The 24,123-nt window shown below is 42.9% G+C and overlaps 1 protein-coding gene across 1 annotated transcript; it reads left to right on the forward strand.

Moving 5' to 3' along the window:
* The first annotated feature begins 10,776 nt into the window (after positions 1-10,776).
* Positions 10,777-15,925, forward strand: LOC110942973. Its single transcript, XM_022184734.1, has 2 exons — positions 10,777-12,244; positions 12,360-15,925. Exons 1-2 carry the CDS (start codon positions 10,777-10,779, stop codon positions 15,923-15,925), a joined length of 5,034 nt encoding a protein of 1,677 aa, XP_022040426.1.
* Positions 15,926-24,123: the final 8,198 nt, after the last annotated feature.

Consider the following 24,123-nt stretch of genomic DNA (forward strand, 5'->3'; position numbering starts at 1 on the left):
CCGGTTTTCACATCATATACTTGCTATGTTCGATAGTACATATATAGTACATGATTTCATTGTGTTCATGCTATGTATGCCCATTATGTGCGTACTTAGTACATTGCTTTACATTACATTACATGCTATGTATGCCCATTGTGTGCGTACTTAGTACATTGCTTTACATTACATGCTATGTATGCCCATTGTGTGCGTACTTAGTACATTGCTTTACATTACATGCTATGTATGCCCATTGTGTGCGTACTTAGTACATTGTTTTACATTGCATTTCTGTTGCATATGCTCATCCAGCATATGAACACATTATACTACATTTTGAACCGTTGTAACCATTTGACTATGTGAACCGTCTTAACCCTTCGATTATATGAACCGTTTGAAACCATTGAACCGTGTAAACCAGTTGTATCCGTTGACATGATTTACATTTGATAATAGACATTTGACTATACATAAACATTTCCACAATTGTTTTTTTGGGTAAAGGGTTACCCCGGTGATTCTATTAATCCCAAATAAGTACAAGTAGTGAGGATGAGTTCCACACTAGTTCATATACAGGACATGCCCCATATATGTTAGCCAAGCAAAAACAAAACCATAAAACCTATGACACCACATAACCTAGTCTACTACACATTATGGAAAAAACATCTAGTAGACACGACAAACAAAACAGAGCAAGAGATTATCCTCCATCATCAAAAATAAAACTGCCACAGACCAGCAGCCCCTTGACACGAACCAACAACACTCTATCCATTGAAGAACTTCGTGGACGAGGTGCTTGCCCCTGCCTTCGACATCCCGGGAGTCATAAATTCATTAGTCTCGTTATAAGTACCAATAACCTCCTCGTCATCCGAAACCTGCTGGTCATGTTGAAATTCACCATTTTTACCCACATTCTTACCCCTATCCGAAAGAACATCAAACGGGTTGTGCGTCTTGACACTAGATGTCGGACCCGAGGTAGAAGCCCCACCACTCGGCTTGGAACCAATCGGACGGTATTCAAATTTTTGCTTCTGCTTATTCACAGGAAAACCTGATTTCCTAGCCGCTTTTTTGCGCTCCACATCCGTAAAACCCTCTTTGTCTACAACCGGCTGCTTCATTTGTTTTCGGGTATTGCTCCCCCCTTGTTTGTTCTGACCAGAAACCGGCTCCTTAGGAGCCCTCCTAGGCTGTCTCGGGCAACAATCATCAGAATGACCAAACACCTTACAATGTGCACACCTAAGAGGACTCCATTCATATTCTACCGACAAAGTCACTTTACAAAAGCCTTCCCCTTCCAACTCTGGAACTGCAATAACTATCTCCTCCTTAAACCCATTTTCAGCTGAAATTTCTACTAACGCTCTCGCGTAACTACTCCTTCCCCAATTTTCCGTGCACATGGATGAAGTATACGTGTCCAACATCTTAGGCTCACCAATAGCCGTAGCAATCATACTCAATCCATCCTCCGTATACGCAGCAATCGGAACATTATGGATTTTAACCCACACTTGCAACTTCTTTACTTCCTTCTTTTCTAACTTAGAAGTAGGAGACCAAATATGCAAAAACATAGGCTGAGATCGGATAATCCAAGGTCCCTCTTTAAGAACATTCAACATACCAGCTTCATCCGCGAACTGAAAGAAAAAGAACCCATTAGCATTCATCATTGATTTCTGTAATCCATATCTCTTCCACTGGTTCTTCACGAAATATTCCACAACCGGATATGCAACTCTGTCCCCCAGGAAGTAACCATACAGAGTGTTTGCTAATTTTACTTGAACAGCTCTAACCGACTCCCGAGAAAGAACCACATCACAACCCTCATGCGTAACAGGGCTAACAAGAGATCTGAAATTTACCTTCACCTTCTCCGTAGTATTGTTAACAACTTTAGCAAACGATAATGGTACCGGTTCCGTCATCGCTGAAGTATGCGAATTCCCGTGACCTGCCAATGCAGCACCATTGGATTCTAATTTTTGCGCATATAACTTAGTAGCTTGCTTAATCCCTTCCCAATCAGAAACCCTCGTTGCTGACCGCAAGTTTTCAGCTTCAATAGGAACTGAACTCTTTTCCAATTCATCAATTATGTTAAACCTTGCTGCAATTTCTGCAAACGATGCCCTCGGTGTCGCATGAAGACCCTGTTGTTTTCCACCAGAACCACTAACATCATCCATCCCAAAGTCGGCAAACCCTAGCAGCCGTTAATAGCGATTCAGCAAAAATTATGCCGGCTGACAAAAACAGCCGTGAATAATCCCAACCGAACTCAACAGATGCAGAAAAACAAAACCCTAGCTGCCGTCAATCTGAAATATGAACCAAATCCAACCCTAAACAGAATTATCTTTGAACAAGGATTACCGTATCAGAAACAAAAGATATCAGCGCCGCACAACCCTAATCTGACACGCCGTAACCCTAATCTGAACGGGCAATGAAGTGCTGAAACCCAAAAACAAATCGGCTAGCCAAGTGAGTGTAGAATCTGCAGCCCTTTAATCCCGTAAACGAAACAGCAGACGAACAGAAATCACCAAAAACCGAAACCCTTAGAAAAAAACAAAATCCCTAATCTGATTTTAATTCGTTAGAAATAGAGAAACGATTGATAATAATCGAAATCCCTAGTTGCTAAACAAACTCAATCGAGACCAGGATTTGATGGAAGAACAAGAAGGATTCACGATTTTCCCCAAGTCGCCCAAGTCGCCCAAGTCGCCCAAGTGCATTGGTAAAATCGAACTCCCAACCTCTCTTTCGCCATTTCCACAATTGTTAAACATTTCATCTTGATAGTTTGGTTTGAGTAAGTGATTAAGTAACGAGGCGTGTGTAATATGATACAATCATGGTGGATACGCCGCTGGTACTTCCTATATATAAGTGTTTGTATGGTATTACATATCGTAGCGTTATTTGAATCATTTCAATTTGAGACATATGACATTTTATACAAGTAACACACTTTTCACGAGATATTATTTTACAAACGACTATTCTTATACAAACTCATTTTTACATGGTTATCCGTTTAACCATACAGTGTTCTCTTATTTATACATATCATCTGATCTTATCGTTTTTCAAATGATTTACAAGACAAAGCAAATTAGAAGGTTCATGACTGATTGTTATTAAACATTTCTTTAAACTCAAGTCATGAATCCCATATTCACAAAACCAATGTATCTCACAGGCATTTTTATGCTGACGTACCTATTTTCACATGTGTTTTCAGGAGATGATGCATAGGACTTATCAAGATATACTTAGGCGGACCTGTGCCTTAGTGACTTAAAACGAGACAAGAACTAGTTAAATTATGTTATGTACTCTTTGGTTCTTGTATAGAACAGTGTAAACTTCCATGTTTGATTAATAAAACGAAACCTCAATTGCCATGGATTTGAAACAATTGATTCTGTTACAACACTCCCCGACGTTTCCGCCACGTTTTGTATGTTCTACGTGGTCGGGGTGTGACATTTACTATCTCCGGGGGAGATACGTTTGGATATTATTTATAAATCACAACTAGCCAAGATAAACGAAACTCTATCACCTTAAGTCCCTGCTTACAGTATCGATTAATCACCGGGGGCGAACGGGTTATTAGTTGATAGCGCTATTAGGTTTGACAACCTCACACCGTGACCGGGGGAGATCGGGCGTGAACTAGTAGACCTTGCATCTTGGTCAATGACGATAGACATTGACTCGGGGCACAACAACTTTCCGTCAACAGTTTCGGTATCTACAGTTTAGTGAGCTTACAGATCGGGTAGCTCCCCACAATGTGATTATAAATGCTTTATCTAAACAACTTATGTTTTCGAAAACTAAAACTTGACACCTCGTGAACTCGCCAACATTATGTTGATACCCTACTGCATGCTTTGCAGGTACCCAGTGATTCAGGAGCTTGCAGCTTGCGGATGTGTAGTGGTCGTCTAACCCGTGTGTTGGGTTTTAACAAACTTGAACTAAGAATCTTGTTTTAAACTATTTTGTCTATGCTTCCGCTACTTACCTGAACTACTACTTAAACTTGGATACTTTTGAACTTTGACTATGATATTTGCTAACCTTGTGGTTGGTGAGTATTACTTATGTTATTAATTAAATTTCTCAGTATAATTGGTGGCTGGATCCTGGTCAGTCACGCCTCCAAGCGGTGGTGTTCCGCATGTGGATTTTGGGGGTGTGACAGATTGGTATCAGAGCCAGGTTATAGTGAACTTGGTTTTAAAAAGGGGAAATCTTTTTGAGAAAAACCAGACTATAACCCGTGACTCGCAACGACACTACACTCCAAGTGCAAGACTCAACACATTAGACCTCATAGCTCGGACTAGTGTTTACTTGCTTGCTTGCTTTATGTTTTCTGTTTTGCTATACGTACTAGTGTGCCTAGTTAGATAGATACACCTCCCTCTTCTATCTCATTCTCGCTACATTACGACATCACACTCAAACTATGTTTTCTGATTATGAAGACAATGAGTGGACGTGGAAGAGGAAACATTAACATGACTCGGGCTCAATTCACTAACCTGCTTAACACGGTGGCTGCAGCTTTCGCAGCTCACCCTGGAGGTAAACTCGTTATCCTAGGATGTTTAGATCCTACCGCCGCATCGTATTTTACCCCTAAACCTATTCGCTTCGCTTCTCACAACAGGTCAGCATGCACCTGCGCAACCACATGGGTGTACTTTCAAAACTTTCATGGATTGCAAACCTCTCCCATTCAATGGCACTGAGGGTGCCATAGGTCTTCTGCACTGGATTGAGAAAGTCGAAGCTGTCTTTGCTGTCTGTGAGTGTCCCCCTGCGAATTGGGTGAAGTTTGCTACTGGTACGCTTGAAGGAAACGCGCTTTCCTGGTGGAAGGCGCAAATTCAGATGTTTGGTTTGGAAACCGCTAATGCTACTGCGTGGGAGGATTTCAAGGACATGATTAAGGAGGAGTATTGTCACAGGGATGGCATCCACAAGCTCGAAAATGAGTACTATGAGCTCAAGATGGTTGGATCAGAGATCGAGGCATACACCAAACAGTCCAACGACTATGCTGCTCTTTGCTCAAACATGTCTCGACCCATGTACCGAAGAATCAAGTTGTACATCAAGGGTTTGGCTCCAGAAATTCGAAGCCATGTGACTGCAGCCAACCTCAATACCATTCAGCTGGTCGTTCGTCTTACTCACAAACTCACTGATCAGGCCGTGGAACAGGGCAAGCTGCCCAAAAGGATCAGTGCTACAGCTGGAACTCCTAGTGACAACAAGCGTAAGTGGGAAGGAAATCAAAGCAAGGATGCTAACCCCACTCAGGCCCCAACCCAGCAAAGGAAAACTGACAACAACAAGGGCCCTCAACAACAGGGTGGCTATCGCGGGAACCACTCCAAGTGCAACAAGTGCAATCGACATCATAGTGGGCCTTGTGGGAAAAGTCAGTGTCAGCGATGTAACAAGATGGGGCATGAGGCCAAGGACTGTAGGAGCCCACGTCCCGCGGGGCAGAACCAGCAGCAGTAGCATCATGGGAACGTCAAGGGTTGTTTCCAGTGTGGAGCTGAGGGGCACTTTAAGAAGAATTGCCCTGAACTGAACCAGAACCGCAACAACAATCAGGGAGCTGGAAACAACGATCAAAACAACAATGCTGGAAATGGTGCAAGGGGAAGGGCTTTTGTGATTGGAGCTGGAGAAGCGAGGAATGACCCCAACATCGTGGCGGGTAAGTTCCTACTCGATGATCGTTATGTTTCTGTATTATTTGATTCTGGAGCCGATGCTAGTTATGTGTCCCTACGTATTAGTAAGAAGCTTAAGCACCCGCCTTCGTTACTATGTTCTAAGCATATCGTCGAGCTAGCTAATGGTAGAAACATTGAGACCTCACATGTTATCAACGACTGCAAACTAGTACTGTCTGGTCGGACCTATAGCATCGATCTTTTCCCTATTGCTCTTGGAAGCTTCGACGTCGTTGTCGGTATGGATTGGTTATCCAAACATCGTGCGGAAATACTCTGTCAAGAGAAAATGGTTCGCATTCCCCGCCGTTCTGGCAAACCCCTCATCGTGCAAGGTGACAAAGGCGGGGAAGTCACAGGCATCATCTCGTTCTTAAAAGCCCAGAAATGTTTACGGAAGGGGCACACCGCTATCTTAGCACTTGTCACCAACACACAGGAAAAGGAAAAGAGGATTGAAGATTTTCCTGTGGTACGCGACTACCCCGAGGTATTCCCTGAAGAACTTCCTGGACTCCCTCCCCACCGTCAGGTCGAATTCCAAATCGAGCTGGCTCCCGGAGCAGCGCCTATAGCTCGTGCGCCTTATCGACTAGCCCCCGCTGAACTGAAGGAACTTTCTACGCAACTACAGGAACTATTGGATAAAGGATTTATCCGTCCTAGTTCGTCGCCCTGGGGAGCACCAGTACTCTTTGTTAAGAAGAAGGATGGCACTTTCCGAATGTGCATCGACTATCGTGAGCTGAACAAGGTTACCATCAAGAATCGCTACCCTCTCCCGCGTATCGACGACCTATTCGATCAGTTGCAGGGATCGAGCTACTACTCTAAGATCGACCTACGATCGGGCTATCATCAGCTAAGAGTCCGTAATGAAGACATCTCCAAAACTGCATTCAGAACTCGTTATGGTCATTACGAATTCCTTGTCATGCCTTTGGAATGACTAACGCGCCTGCGGTTTTCATGGACCTCATGAACCGAGTGTGCAAGCCTTACCTCGACAAATTCGTGATTGTGTTTATCGACGACATCCTAATCTACTCAAAAAGTCAAGAAGAGCATGAACAGCACCTACGCCTTATCCTCGAACTCCTTCGCAATGAGCAACTATACGCCAAGTTCTCGAAATGTGACTTCTGGCTTCGAGAAGTCCATTTCCTTGGGCACGTGGTCAATAAGGATGGGATTCACGTCGACCCAGCTAAGATCGACTCTATAAAGAATTGGCCTACCCCTAAGACTCCGACCGAAGTTCGTCAATTCTTGGGATTGGCAGGATACTATCGTAGATTTATCAAGGGGTTCTCAAAGATCGCTCAGCCTCTCACGGCTCTCACTCAGAAGGGTATTGGTTATAAATGGAATGAAGCTCAGGAATCCGCATTTCAGAAGCTAAAGGATAACCTCTGTAGTGCTCCTATTCTTTCCTTACCTGAAGGTACCGACGACTTTGTGGTTTACTGCGATGCGTCCATTCATGGGCTTGGTTGCGTGCTGATGCAACGCGAGAAGGTTATTGCCTACGCCTCTCGACAACTTAAGACTCACGAAAGGAACAACACTACGCACGACTTGGAACTGGGAGCAGTGGTTTTTGCGCTTAAGATATGGAGACATTACCTGTACGGTACCAAGTGCACTATTTACACCGATCACAGGAGTCTCGAGCATATCTTCAAGCAAAAGGAATTAAACATGCGACAACGCCGATGGGTTGAACTCTTGAATGATTATGAATGCGCAATCAAGTACCATCCGGGCAAGGCCAATGTCGTGGCAGACGCCCTCAGCCGAAAGGACACTACACCCAAGCGCGTGCGAGCGCTACAACTCACCATCCAGTCTAACCTCCCTACTCAGATTCGAAATGCTCAGGTTGAAGCTCTGAAACCGGAAAACATCAGGGCTGAGTCCCTGCGAGGATCGAGACAGCGATTAGAACAAAAAGAAGATGGCGCCTACTATGTGACAGGGCGCATTTGGGTTCCACTCTATGGAGATCTACATGAACTTGTGATGGACGAAGCCCATAAGTCCCGTTACTCAGTACATCCTGGTTCGGATAAGATGTACCACGACTTAAGGACTACGTATTGGTGGCCTGACATGAAAGCCCATATAGCAACATATGTCAGCAAATGTTTGACCTGCGCAACAGTCAAGACTGAGTATCAGAAACCAGCAGGCCTACTCTAACAACCAGAAATCCCGAAATGGAAATGGGAGCAAATTTCCATGGATTTCGTTACTGGCCTACCTAGATCCCAACGCGGGAATGACACTATTTGGGTGATAGTAGATCGATTGACCAAGTCCGCACACTTTTTGGCCATTAAGGAAACAGACAAGTTTTCTACCTTGCAGAGGTTTACTTAAAGGAAGTAGTTTCAAGGCACGGGGTGCCAGCCTCCATTATTTCCGACCGAGACGCACGATTTACTTCCGAGTTGTGGCAAGCTATGCACAAATCCTTTGGCTCACGTTTGGACATGAGCACCGCTTATCACCCACAAACGGATGGGCAGTCTGAACGCACCATCCAAACCCTGGAAGACATGCTTAGAGCGTGTGTGATCGATTTTGGCAAGAATTGGGAGAAGCATCTACCGCTAGTGGAATTATCCTACAATAACAGCTACCACACCAGCATTCAGACAGCACCCTTCGAGGCATTGTACGGTCGTAACTGCCGATCACCTCTTTGCTGGGCGGAAGTTGGTGACAGCCAGGTCACACGCCCAGAACTGGTGGTAGACACAACGAAGAAGATTGCCCAGATTAGACAACGCATGGCGGTAGCTCGTGACCGTCAGAAAAGCTACGCTGATAAGCGTAGGAAACCGCTAGAATTCCAGGTCGGGGACCGAGTTCTACTCAAAGTCTCACCCTGGAAGGGTGTGGTTCGTTTTGGTAAACGGGGCAAGCTGAATCCATGATATGTTGGACCATTCGAAATTACCGAGAAAATCGGTAAGGTTGCTTATAGATTGAATCTGCCTGAAGAGCTGAGTGCGGTGCACAATGTCTTTCACGTGTCTAATCTGAAGAAGTGTCTGTCTGATGAAACACTCATAATCCCCTTCAAGGAACTCACTATTGATGAACAGCTACACTTTACTGAGGAACTGATTGAGATCACGGATCGAGAAATCAAAACCCTCAAACGTAGCCAGATACCTCTCGTGCGAGTTCGTTGGAACTCGCGACGTGGCCCAGAGTTCACCTGGGAGCGGGAAGACCAGATGAAGTGCAAGTATCGCCAGTTGTTCCCAAACGAAACCCCCAGCACTGAAGCTAAAACCGAATTTCGGGACGAAATTCCAAACTAACGGGGGGATGATGTGACACCCTGTTGAAACGCTCTCACTCATACTAGCTTGACAGTGGCTGCCTTAACTTTCGGGACGAAAGTTCTTAAAACTTGGGGATAATGTGACACTCTAGGATTTCCCGAGTAACCCTTTTGTATTAACATTGTGTGTATATACGTTATTAAATGAAAGTGCGTGTTACCTTGATGTTCTATGTGATCCTTTCGCTATGTATGTATATGTAGTATATATATATAAATGTATAAATACTAGTGAACCGAGACTACGAACCCGACTCGAGACCATTCTCGGTCTCGAGTAAACAGTAACGGTTGGGCCGGATTGGGCCATACACCCCTTTGAGCCCACTCGAAACCCTTGTAGGGTGCACCACCCAAACCGAATATAAAACCCCTCATCCACATTCCCCCTTACACTCTCACACACTCTCTCCCTCACTAAAACCCTAGAACTACAAGACCTCCTCTCCCTTCTCTCGGATTCAACCGGCAACAACAAGGAACCTCGGTCAAGCTCGTCATCATCACTCGGACACCTCATTTTCTCACCTTCTCCCTTGACTCGGTACCTTTTCATCAACCGGTTAGCATCTTTGACTTTCACTAGGTGTTTATGTGTATAATAGTGCTATTTGCTTTGAATTATTGAAATGATGGATGATATGTGTGAGCTCTTGATATTTGAATAATGAATGATTGATAGTGTAGGATGTTTATGATCATCCGAGTTATGTTGTTAGTATAGGTCATAGTGTTTAGAGCAAATGTTACATGATTGATGCTTGTGAAATGCATGTTTGGGTGTGTTGAAGGTTTATTGAATGGCTTCTATGTCCGCGTGAATAAATCGGTGGATCATAAGGAATGTGTTGGTTGAATAATCAAGTTATGAAAACCCTAAAATGATGAACATATGATGAATATGTGTTGAATGTGTTTGAATGTTGTTACAAATATTTGAAAAACTTGCTGTTTGATCCATTTTGGTTAAGTGCTAGACAAGGGAACATGTTTGTGAAACCTTATTGGATAGTACATAATGGCATGAAATCAGAATTCTGTTGCATAGTACAATTCGGGCAGATGTATCAGAATCAGCAGGTAAACGACTCGAGACCAACGGTTGCGACTCGAGACCATGGAGCCACAACTCGAGACTGCAACGGTTGCGACTCGAGACCTGGGCCAAGCAACTTCAAAACGGACTTCAGGGACTCGAGACCCTCAAGGTCTCGACTCGAGACCCTCAAGGTCTCGACTCGAGACCCTCAAGGTCTCGACTCGAGACCACATCGTGACAACTCGAGACGGGACTCGAGATCTCCGGGATTGCGAGTCATGCCTGCACCACTCGAGACCAACCATTAAAGCCGAGACCTCCTGGTTGCGACTCGAGACCGCATGTTCTCGAGTCGAGACCACCTTGTCTCGACTGGGCTGTTCACTTTAGTTATTGGGCCATAATGTTTTGACGTTACCGTGGTTGCTAATCTTTTGACGTCAGGATTAGGGTTAGTGTTGTTTTTTTCGTTTTCTCTGCTAGGGTTTGCTGATTTCGTTTGGGTTGCTTGTTCTTTTGATTTGTCTGCACGGTGCATGTTCTAGTTTTTGCTTGTCATGGAAGCGAGTTAGATCAAACCGACGGATATGGATGCAAGACATGCAAAGCCGCCGGATATTTTGACGTCCACGTTAAACCCTAATAAGGGTTTTGCTTCGAGATCTCTAAACATTGATGGTAAAACGTTTTGTCCACGAAGGGGGGTCTCGTCTGATAATCAACAAGGGCAGAAAGTTGTGAACATAATAGATGAACTCACCAAAATCACTGTTCCAGTTGCTGTCCAAGCCGATGGCCAACATGATGCTAATCTAGAGACTGTGAATTTGGTAGGTGACCGATCAAACCTGAATCTTTCTCCTCAGGCTACATATGCAGATAGGGTTAAACATAACATGAAAGGGAAACGTGAGGTTAACTTCAGACTTCTTGAATCCATGGAGACTGTGGAGGAGGCTGATGTGGTTATCCCGAAAGAAGCTGTCCGGCAGGTACAAAAGAAATTCGAGAACGTTCTTTATGGTTATTTTCTGGGTGATAGGTTACCGTTTCCGGTAGTAGATTATTATGTTAAGAATGTTTGGGTGAAGTATGGGTTTGTTAAGGCAATGATGAACTCTGAGGGGTTTTTCTTTTTCAAGTTTGCAACCAAGGAGGGTATGAATAAAGTTCTAGAGGGGGGACCATGGTTGATACGTAAGATGCCATTATTCTTGAATGTATGGGGTCCGACAGTCAGTCTAAAGAAAGATGGAATTAAGTCTGTGCCTGTGTGGGTAAAGTTTCATAATGTTCCTCTTGCTGTTTACTCTGATGATGGTCTTAGCCTTCTAGCTTCGAAAGTTGGTATCCCCAAGAGGTTAGATGCTTACACAGCTGATATGTGCATTGATAATTGGGGCCGGACTAGCTATGCTCGTGCCCTGGTAGAGATAAATGCAGAAAACGAGCTAAAGAGTCAAGTAGTTGTAGCTATTCCAAAGATGGATGAAGAGGGTTTTGTAAAGGAAAGCATCAGGATTGAGTATGAGTGGAAACCACATCGCTGTGATACTTGTCGGATATTTGGCCATAATAATTCGTCTTGCCCGAGTAATCCTAAGGATAAAGCTAAACAGGTTATTATCGATGATGAGGGGTATATTATGGATAGAAGGAAGATAGCTAAGCATGGCTTCCCGCAGAAAAAACAGAAGCCGAGATTTGTTTACAAACCTAAGTCTAACTCAAATGGGGCTAGCACTTCAGGTACAAAGGAACAACCGGAAGCAAAAAAAGCGTCTTTTCATGTGGATACTCAGAATAAATTTGAAAGTCTAGCCGATGAATCGTTGAAATCAGGAACTTTGAATGAGCTGAATTATGGTGATCCGATTTATGAGAAGCCTCAAAGTTCAGGAAGTAGTCAAGTTGAGAAGAGTTCAATGCCTCAAAACCCGTATGATGCTGAGGAGGAGGGATTTCGTGATCCTTTCCATACAGAAGTTTCGTCATTTATGAGTTTGAATAAAAAGAAAGATAATTCTGAGGGGGCAAGCACTCCCGGTGACATGGGTTTACATGGATAGTATAGCTGCATGGAATATAAGGGGCTTGAACCGGCCCCTGAAACAAAGGGAGGTTCAGCAATTAGTTAAAGAAAATCACTTGAATGTATGTGCTATATTAGAGTCTCATGTTGAGGTCTCAAATCTGTCAAAGGTGTGTGGTAGAGTGTTCAAAAAGTGGGAGTGGACATCTAATGGAGGGGTTTGCAACAAAGGAACCAGAATTATTGTGGGATGGAATGATGACCACGTTCAGCTTATGGTGCTAGCTCAAACAGACCAGGTGATGCATGTTCAACTTAAGTCAAAGATTGATTCCAAAATTTTGTTTGTCTCTTTTGTCTATGCTAAGAATACCTACCAAGAACGACGGGTTCTATGGCAAGATTTATGCAAGCATAGTTTGGTAGCTGGGAGCCATTCGTGGATAGTTATGGGGGATTTCAACTCGGCCCTTTATATGGATGACTGCCTGCACGGTACGTCTACTCCAACAATAGGTATGAGGGAGTTTTTTGAATGTGTTCAAAAGAATGAGTTAATGGATATTCCAGGCCATGGTCTTCATTTTACGTGGAATCAAAAACCTAAAGACGGTGTAGATATCTTAAAAAAGATTGACCGGGTGATGGGTAACGTTGCTTTTTTGGACGATTTTCCGAATGCCCATGTGGTTTATCATCCGTACCGGTTGTCGGACCATACTCCATGTATTCTGAAAACGGCTAGAGAGATCCGAATGAAGCCAAAACCTTTCAAGTTTGCGAACTTCATTGCTGCTAAAGATGGTTTTAAGGAGTGTGTTAAGGCTGAATGGAGCAAAAACATTGTAGGTATTCTGATGCTCTCAGTGGTGAAGAAGCTTCGAAACCTCAAACACCCGTTACGGAGCCTTCTTCACAAGCAAGGTAACTTGCATGTTAAGGTTAATGATCTTAGAGCTCGTTTGGATGATGTTCATAAGCTGATTGACCAGAACCCGTTTGATGCTGATCTACGGGCCAAAGAATCACATATTATCAAAGAGCTCCATAGCGCTGCATATGATGAGGAATTGTTTGTGAAACAGAAAGCCAAGCTTGATTGGCTTAGTGCGGGTGACGGCAACACGACTTATTTTCACAATTTCGTTAAGAGTAGAAACGCAAGGAGCAAAATTCATTCTATTAACGATGCTGATGGTAATCATTTTGAAGGCCCAGATGTGGAATGTGCTATAGTTGATCACTACATGAAGTTTTTGGGTATAGAATCTGCGGTGGAGGACATGAATATAGAGGAGTTGTTTTCAAATACCGTAAATCCGGTTGATGCTAATCACATGATTCGGCCTGTGACTCGTGAAGAAATAAAGGCTGCAATGTTTAGTATTGGAGATAATAAAGCTCCAGGGCCAGATGGTTTTACGTCAGTTTTTTTCAAGAAAACTTGGGATATAGTGGGTGAAGAGGTCTCGGATGCGATTATGCAGTTTTTTGATAATGGTAAATTGCTTCAACAGGTTAATCATACTATAATTGCTCTTGTCCCTAAAGTTCCTACTCCTTCGTCGGTGCTCGACTACAGACCCATCTCTTGCTGCAATGTTATTCTTAAATGTATAAGCAAAATTTTGGCGGATCGAATAAAAGGGAGTTTGGGTGGTTTGGTGAATATAAATCAATCGGCTTTCATTCCGGGTAGGAGGATTTCTGATAATATCCTGCTCACTCAGGAGTTAATGCATAATTACCATCTTCATAAGGGAAAACCAAGGTGTGCCTTCAAGATTGACATTCAGAAAGCCTACGATACGGTTAGCTGGTCTTTTCTAAAGTCTATTCTAATCAAGTTTGGTTTCCCTAGTAGAATGGTTGATTGGATAATGACATGTGTGTCCACTGTTTCGTTTTCCTTGAGTGTTAATGGGAATCTTTGTGGTTACTTCAAAGGTAAAAGAGGCCTTAGGCAGGGTGATCCTATATCCCCTTATTTGTTCACGTTAGTTATGGAAGTTCTTTCGTTGCTGTTACAAAAAGCTGCTGATCAACACCCTGCGTTCAGATATCATGATAAGTGCAAGCAGCAGAAGATTATCAACGTGTCCTTTGCCGATGATCTATTCCTGTTTATTAACCCGGACATGGTCTCTGTTAAAGTGATGCGAGATACATTGGAATTGTTTACTAGAATGTCGGGATTAACTCCGAATCTAGCTAAAAGCACTACATTCTTTTGCAATGTCTCTCATGTGGTCAAGCAGGAAATTCGGTCGCTTTTGCCGTTTCAAGAGGGAGAGCTCCCTGTGAAGTATTTGGGAGTGCCGCTTATATCTACTAAGCTTATGTATAAGGATTGCAAGATTCTTGTGGACCGGGTAGATAAAAAAATCGATCATTGGATGAATAAAACTCTTTCTTTTGCGGGTAGACTCCAACTGATTAAATCAGTCATATCGGCTATGCACATTTATTGGGCATCTGTGTTTATGCTTCCGGCGCGTATTATTGGTGATATTGAAAAGCGTATGCGGAATTTTCTTTGGAGCGGGGGGCTGAATAAAGTTAGCCATCCTAAAGTGGCATGGAAAAATGTTTGTCTTCCTAAGACGGAAGGGGGATTGGGTATTCGAAGGATCCAGGATATGAATAAAGCTCTTCTCGCTAATCATGTGTGGAGTATTTTGCTTAAAAGGGAGTCGCTGTGGGTTAAATGGGTACATTCTTACAGGATTAAGGGTAGAAATTTTTGGGATATACCGTTTCGGGGCAGCATGACTTGGGGGTGGCGGAAAATTCTTAAGCTTCGTGCTTCTATTCGTCAGTTTACTTGGTATGAGATTGGTAATGGCCGGAGCACGAATGCATGGCATGATAACTGGTGTAATCATAGTCCTTTGGGAGTCTTCATTACGCCAAGACGCATACACGGGGCGGGGTTTAATATGAGCTCTAAAGTTGCGGATCTTGTCAGTCACCGTAGCGAGTGGATATGGCCTAGCTCGTGGCTTCAGTTATATCCGGGTTTGATGAGCCTTGTGCCGCCTATTCTGAACCAAAATGTTCCGGATAGGTTGTTATGGAAGGATAGATATGCTAAGCATAGGGAGTTCAGTACATATGAAGCTTGGGATAACGTTCGTTCGCGTGGGGAAGAGGTTCATTGGGCTGAGCTGGTGTGGTTCTCTCAGTGTATCCCGAGGCATTCGTTTCACATGTGGCTTGTTATAAAAAATAAGCTCAAAACTCAAGATCGGATGGGGATATGGGACGCAGGTAGTGCAACTAATTTAAACCTCATGTGTTGTCCACTTTGCTGGAACGGTAAAGACTCTCGTGATCACTTATTTTTCCAATGCTCGTATGGGTTGCAAGTGTGGAATATGGTTAAAGATTTGGCGTACATGGAAACAGTCGATGCCAATTGGGATTCTATTATGAATTGGTTTTATCAAAATCCTTCGGGTAAGTCGTCAGAATTTTTAGTTGGTAAAATGGTTGTTGCGGCTTCAACTTATTTTATATGGCAAGAGAGGAACAATAGATTATTTTCTACAAAGCAGCGGGAGGCTACCTTGATTGCAAATATTATTCTCCATACGGTCCGCATGAAGTTGATGACGTTCAAGCCAGGGAGAGGATCCAAGAGTCCGTTATTGCTAGAGCGGTGGAAGTTCCAAGTCAAGACTATGAGCATTGATCCAGGCTAGAGTGGATTTGTAGTCTTTGTGTGTCTTGTTGTTGCCTTTGTTTCGGCTTCTGGTCGTGTTTTGATGTGGTTGTTTTTGTTTTGTTTGGTCGTGATTGCTTGTTGGTGTTTTTTTGGTTTTGCTAGTCTTGGTATGCCAAGGCTAGCCCTAGTGTGCCTCTCTGGCCCACTCGTGTAATTCTTTATTCTTTATATAAAATTCACCGGGGTAACCCTTTACCCAAAAAAAATAATGTGATTTGTTTGGGCTGCCTGTTTAACTGAACTATGTGTTAGTTGATAATGTTGACTGATCCAATAGTAGAACAGGCCCAATAACTCTACATGTAACTGTATGCATGCTATGTGTTAGATTATGTGTAAAATATACGTGACATTCTCTGTACCCAAACCTGACCTATACTGGTAACCATGTTAGGACGTGGTGACCAGCGTGTTTGACAAGTAACCTAATCTGCCGAGCAACCCAAGGTGAATTCACACACTAAAAGCATGCGTCCCACGGTGGGACATGGACAACTGCCAACTTTGGGAAAAATACTTTTGAACTATTATTTCCGGGGGAAATCCGAATGGGTATTTACTGTGACACCTGTGTCACCCCGACCATCAAACAAACACCAAGCCGATGAAATATTGTATTTCATACTTTTGCAAATGCCGATGAAATATTGTATTTTAAGATTGAAAACCGTGAATGGACATTGAGTGGGAGAGAGGGCGATTTTGGCGACATTGAAAACCCTAGCCGATTCAATCATTCTCTCGTCTAGATCGTTCTTCCTAATCAGTTGAAGACAGAGTGGGTGGCCGGTTCTAGGGTTATTCTGTAAGTTTTTCATTGCGGTGGCTGTTATACGTTCAACTTTGTTTCGGATTCATACTTGGTTCGGATTAGGGTTTCTTGTATTACGGTTGCTGCATAGGTTCGGATTCAACTTTGTATTACGGTTGCTGCATAGGTTCGACGCAGATTCCTGTGCCCTTGAAAGTTGTGTATCGGCGGCTGCTAGGGTTTTTCTGGTTCAGCCGTCACACGGATTTTTCTTGTTCAGATTAGGGTTCTTCGCTTAAGGCTGTTCGACAATTATTGTTTCTGTTCAGCTTAGGGTTTGTTCAAGTTACGTCTGTGGCCGGTACCGTATGGAAGAAAAGAAATCAGATGGGGCTTTTCCGCAAGACCGTGGCAAACAATCAGGTTCGTTTGAAGATTTAGCTAAACGGTTCATTGATATTGAGGGTAATACTTGGTTACCCCGAAGAGGGTCGCTTCAGAACCCTATTGAATCTGCAACTTTCAGTTCAATGGAAAAACTTGTGAAATTGGCTGGTCCATTGTCTTCGGATTGTGAAGGGTCTGGTTACTCAAACATGGGATTCCCAGGTTCCCAGGTTCGTTCTGATTTGGGTAGTGCAATAAAGCCGAGGTCTTATGCTGATTCTGTCGTGGCAGCCAACAACAAACAGGTTAATTTCAGAACTCTGGTAAATCCGGTGGTGCAGGATGGTTGTGATGTGGTGCTGTCTCGGGAATCGGTTAAACTGGTTCAAGATCGTTTAGCTAATACTCTGTATGGGTATTTTTTGGGGGATCGTGTGGCTTATCCGGTGGTTGAGTATTTTGTGAAAAACAATTGGAAGAAGTTTGGTTTGCAGAAGTCTATGATGAATGCAAACGGGTTTTTCTTTTTTAAATTTGCGAACAAAGAAGGTATGTTGAATGTTCTTAAAGAGGGACCCTGGATTATTCGTTCTCAACCTCTTTTCCTTAGTGTGTGGTCGCCTACTGCAAAACTAGAGAAGAAGGAAGTTGAAAAGATTCTTGTTTGGGTTAAAATTCATGATGTTCCCATAGTTGCCTATACAGAAGATGGTTTGAGTATGATTGCTACAACTATTGGTGAACCGAAATTGTTGGATTCGTATACTACCTCAATGTGCACGGATGCGTGGGGTAGGAGCAGCTATGCGAGAGCCTTGATAGAGATCTCAGCTGAAAATGCCTTTAAAGAGAAAGTTGTTATTGCGGTGCCTGAGCCAGAAGGTGAAGGCTTTAGTAAAGTGGTTTTGTCGGTTGAATATGAATGGAGTCCTCCTAGGTGTGCTCATTGTAAGGTGTTTGGTCATTCTGATGATTCCTGCCCGAGTCAGCCTAAGAGGGCTCCTAAGGGGCCGATCACTGGTCAGAACAAACAAGAGGGAAGCAATTCCCGGAAGCAAGTGAAACAGCGGGCTGTAGACAAAGAGGGATTTACGGATGTGGAGCGCAAAAAAGCGGCTAGGAAATCAGGGTTTCCTGTTAATAAGCAGAAGCAGAAATTCGAATATCGGCCGATTGGATCCAAGCCGCAGGGTGGGGCTACTACCACAGGTCCACCACCTAGTGTCAAAACGCACAATCCGTTTGAAGTTCTTTCGGATACGGGTAAGAATGTGGGTAAAAATGGTGAAGCTCAGCATGACCAGCAGGAATCGGATGAGGAAGAGGTTGAAGAAGTCTACAATGAAACTAGTGCATTTATGACATCGGGCACTCATCCCTTCTCCTCGAAAGCAGGGGCAAGCACCTCTTCTACCAAGTCGTCGAATGGATAGGCTAGCTGTATTTCGTCTGAAGGGGCTGCTGTTTTGTGGCTACTTTATATTTGATGATGGTGGTTGAGGATTTTGTTTTGTGTTTTTGCATTGTTTGTCTACTAGATGTCGTGGCATGATGTATAGTAGACTAGGATATGGGGTGTTATTGGTCGTTGGTTTTTTTGTTTTACATATATGGGGCATGTCCTGTATATGAACTAGTGTGGAACATATCCTCACTACTTGTACTTAATTGCGGTTGCATTTTAATAGAATCACCGGGGTAACCCTTTACCCAAAAAAAATATTGTATTTCATACTTGGGATTTTGTATAAATATGTGTATCTTTTGCACATATCAATTCTTGTTCAATTTCAAGCTCTACAACGTTTTCTGGAGAATTATACGAAACTAGTGCGTAAACGTACTCAGTTTAATGCGACAAATACTCCGGAACATCAACATATACTTAACATACCTTAAATAACCTTTAGCATGCGTCCCAGGGTGGGATACGGACAACTGCCAACTTTGGGAAAAATACTTTGGAACTATTATTTCTGGGGGAAATCCGAATGGGTATTTACTATCTCTGGGGGAGATACGTTTGGATATTATTTATAAATCACAACTAGCCAAGCTAAACGAAACTCTATCACCTTAAGTCCCTGCTTACAGTACCGATTAATCGCCGGGGGCGAACGGGTTATTAGTTGATAGCGCTATTAGGTTTGACAACCTCACACCGTGACCGGGGGAGATCGGGCGTGAACTAGTAGACCTTGCATCTTGGTCAATGACGATAGACATTGACTCGGGGCACAACAACTTTCCATCAACAGTTTCGGTATCTACAGTTTAGTGAGCTTACAGATGGGGTAGCTCCCCACAACGTGATTATAAATGCTTTATCTAAACAACTTACGTTTTCGAAAACTAAAACTTGACACCTCGTGAACTCGCCAACATTATGTTGATACCCTACTGCATGCTTTGCAGGTACCCAGTGATTCAGGAGCTTGCAGCTTGCGGATGTGTAGTGGTCATCTAACCCGTGTGTTGGGTTTTAACAAACTTGAACTAAGAATCTTGTTTTAAACTATTTTGTCTATGCTTCCGCTACTTACCTCAACTACTACTTAAACTTGGATACTTTTGAACTTTGACTATGATATTTGCCAACCTTGTGGTTGGTGAGTATTACTTATGTTACTAATTAAATTGCTCAGTATAATTGGTGGCTGGATCCTGGTCAGTCACGCCTCCAAGCGATGGTGTTCCGCATGTGGATTTTGGGGGTGTGACATGAACAGTAAACACGAGTATCACATTTGGGATACACGTTACACGCGTCCTAAATATCATTCAACGGTGTACTACACATGTGAACATTATACACGATTATCACACATATGAGACACATTACACGCACCGTAAATATCATTTAACATCATATTTGCACATGTGAACCATATACATGAGTATAATACATGTGTGACGGGTTACGCGCATCCTAACGATCAACCAACCTTATATTTGCACATGTGAACAGTAAACACGAGTATCACATATGTGATACACGTTACACACGTCCTAAATATCATTCATCGGTGTACTACACATGTGAACTATACACGATTATCACACATATGAGACACATTACACGCATCGTAAATATCATTTAACATCATATCTGCAAATGTGAACCATATACATGAGTATCATACATGTGTGACGCGTTACGCGCATCCAAACTATCAGCCAACCTTATATTTGCACATGTGAACAGTAAACACGAGTATCAGATATGTGATACACGTTACATACATCCTAAATATCATTCAATGGTGTACTACACATGTGAACAGTATACACGAATATCACACATATGAGACACATTACACGCAGATCCTGTATGACAACACATTAACCTTGGACGTTGATGAATGGCTTCTCTCTGGCTTCTAGGCGATTTTGGCGACTCTCATTGAAACCCTAGTTCTTGTTCTTCAATCTTAACTTTGATCAATCTGGGTTAGGTATTGGGGTGTTGTCGATCCTTCTGAGTAAGGTTCTAGACTTCAATCCTGGTTTCTATTCTTTTGTAGTCATAGTTAGGGTTTTTCGTTTCTTTTACATCTAGGGTTTTTCTGCCGTTTTGCCGTGAGTCTTTTTTCATTGTGTCGATTTTTTTCTGTTGGTGCTATACGTTGCATGTTTCTGCCGTCTAGGGTTTTTTCAGTATTCTTGCATGGATAGTAATCGTGATATGGGGCTGGAGGATTTAGGGTTCCAGTCGTTTTCTGAAAAGATGCATGGGGATGTTTTTATTACGTCGAAGGGACCAAAGCCGTCGACTGTGCAGGAGATACGTGATAAACCTTCACTATTCAGCAAACCACTGAATATTGATGGTTACCCATTGTTAGCTCGTCGCGGATTTACCCAACAAGAACATAGAGTGATTAATGTTATAGATGAGTTGGAGAAAGTGACAGTTCCGGTTCCTCTTGTGAACTCAACTAACGGTAGTGACGATGGACAGAATCAGGTATATCAGAAACCTAGCTCTTATGCTGATAAACTTAAGTCTACTGTTCGAAATAAGAGAGAGATTAATTTTAGACTTATGGAATCTATGGAGACCCGAGAAGGTGCTGATGTTGTTATACCTAGGGAAGTTGTTAAAAAGGTCCAGGAGAGATTTGATAATGTCTTGTACGGCTACTTCTTAGGTAATCGGCTTCCTTTTCCGGTGGTAGAGTACTATGCAAAAAATGTATGGTCGAAGTTTGGGTTTGAGAAGATTATGATGAACTCCAACGGTTTCTTTTTCTTTAAGTTTGATTCTCAGGATGGTATGCAGAAGGTGCTGGAAGGTGGCCCCTGGTTAATCAGAAAAATTCCATTGTTTCTAAATGTTTGGACGCCATCGGCTACTCTAAAAAAGGATGGTATTAAAGCAGTCCCTGTGTGGGTGAAACTCCATAATGTTCCTATCGCGGTGTATACGGATGATGGATTGAGCTTATTGGCATCTAAGATTGGTGTGCCAAAACGTCTGGATAGCTTCACGGCTGACATGTGTGCTGACAATTGGGGCCGTAGCAGTTTTGCTAGAGCTATGGTAGAGATTAACGCCGATAATGAGCTCAAGGAACATATTTCGATTGCTATCCCGAAACTAGACGAGGAGGGCTACATTATGGAACAAGTTGATGTCGAGTACGAATGGAAGCCACAACGGTGTTCGTTATGCTGTATTTTTGGCCACAATGACAATAATTGTGCAAAGAATACCAATGCAAAGCTTAAGCAGGTAGTGGTGGATGAGGAGGGTTTTGTTACGGATAAAAGGAGACTAGCTAAGATGGGTAAGAAACAAAAACCAAAAGTTATTTACAAACCAAAGATTAAAAGTCAGCAGCCAAGTACGTCGGGAACGAAGAATGACACGGGCTACATCAGGTAATGTGCATGTTAAGAATAACTTTGATGTGCTGGCCAATACGGATGAAGAGAAGGTGGGAGAAATCAAGAATCCTAAGGCTAATCCGAATGAAGATAAGGGAAAATCAAGTCGGCTGACAGAAGTGGAAGAAGTGATTCCAACGGAGATGTCAAACTTTATGAGGAATGCGAATCATGATACACAAGCTGAGGGGGCAAGCACTCCCGGTCACATCGGTTTGAATGGATAGTATTATGGCCTGGAACATTAGGGGTTTGAACCGACCCCTGAAACAAAGTGAGGTTCGTATTCTTGTAGCTGAAAATAATTTAAAAGTTTGTGCTATCTTAGAGTCTCATGTGGAAGTTACGAAACTGGTTAAAGTTTGCAAAAATGTGTTTAGAAAATGGAATTGGACTTCAAATGGTGGTCAATGTAGTCGAGGCACTAGAATTATTTTGGGTTGGGATACGGATTCGGTAGATCTCATGGTTTTGGCACAATCGGATCAAGTGATACATGTTCAACTGATTTTCAAGGCCGAAAAGAAAGTTCTCTTTGGCTCGTTTGTGTATGCCGAAAATAAGTATCTGGAACGGAGGGCCCTATGGGATGATCTATGTAAGCATAATAGTCTGTGTTATGATAAGCCCTGGTTTGTGATGGGGGATTTTAACACGACTCTTTATCATGAGGGCTCGCTTTATGGGCCTTCGAAACATACAATAAGCATGAGGGAGTTTAATGAATGTATTCAGAAGTTGGAGCTGTTTGATATCAAAGGGCACGGCCTTCACTATACTTGGACTCAAAAACCAAAAAATGGCGTGGGGCTCTTGAAGAAGATTGATCGGGTTATGGGTAACTTTAAGTTCCTTGAGATTTTTCCAGACGCTTATGCCATGTACCAGCCGTATAGAGTGTCTGATCACTCTCCGTGCATTTTAAAGACGAACATAAGTGTGGCAAATCGTGCTAAACCGTTCAAATTTCCTAACTTTATTACGGCCAAGCCTGAATTCAGAAAGTATGTTGTCCAGGAATGGTCGAAGAGTATTGATGGAGTTCACATGTTCTCGGTTATGAAGAAACTAAGGAGCCTAAAGCCGTATATGAGAAGAATTTTGTTTGATCAGGGGAATCTCCATACAAAGGTGATTGAGTTGAGGAAAAACTTGGATGACATCCAGAAGATGATTGATAAAAACCCTCTGGATGCTAGTTTACGGCAAATGGAGGTTCAATGTCTTCATGATTTTCAATCAGCGGCTTATGATGAGGAGTGTTTTTTAACACAAAAGTCTAAGGTGGAATGGTTATGTGCCGGTGATTCGAATACAAGTTTTTTTCATAATATGGTGAAAAGCAGGAATGCAAGATGTAAAATTCATAGTATTGTGGATGCTTCGGGTAATCGTCATGATGGAGATGGAGTTGTGGATGCGTTGGTTTCTCATTATTCAAACTTCTTGGGGGTAGAATACCCGGTTGAATCGGTGAACTTGGAGGATGTCTTTACCAATGTTCTCTCGGCTAATGTTGCGGATTACATGGTTCGTCAGGTTACTCGTGAGGAGATTAAGCAGGCCATGTTCAGTATTAGTGAAAATAAAGCCCCAGGTCCTGATGGGTACACATCAGCCTTTTTTAAACTTGCGTGGGATATAGTGGGTGAGGAGGTCACTAATGCGGTGTTGGATTTCTTTGATAATGGTCAGCTGTTGAAACAAATAAATCACACGATTCTGTCATTGATTCCAAAGAAAGATACGGCGGATTCAGTATTGGACTATCGTCCAATTTCTTGTTGCAATGTTCTGTACAAGTGCATAAGTAAGATTATCACGGAGAGAATAAAGGGTAGCCTGGAGTCGCTTGTGGGGATTAACCAATCCGCTTTTGTGCCGGGTAGGAAAATATCTGATAATATCCTTCTCACTCAGGAGCTCATGCACAACTACCATCTCAATAGAGGTCCCCCGAGATGTGCCTTTAAGATTGATATTCAGAAAGCTTATGACACGGTGAATTGGCGTTTTTGGAGGTGGTGCTTCAGCGTTTTGGCTTTCATAATAAGATGGTTAAGTGGATCATGACCTGTGTAACCACTGCTTCTTATTCGGTCAGTATTAATGGTGATATCCATGGATATTTCCCAGGAAAACGTGGC

The sequence above is a fragment of the Helianthus annuus genome, chromosome 5 (genome assembly GCF_002127325.2).
Source record: "Helianthus annuus cultivar XRQ/B chromosome 5, HanXRQr2.0-SUNRISE, whole genome shotgun sequence".
Classification (NCBI taxonomy): domain Eukaryota; kingdom Viridiplantae; phylum Streptophyta; class Magnoliopsida; order Asterales; family Asteraceae; genus Helianthus; species Helianthus annuus.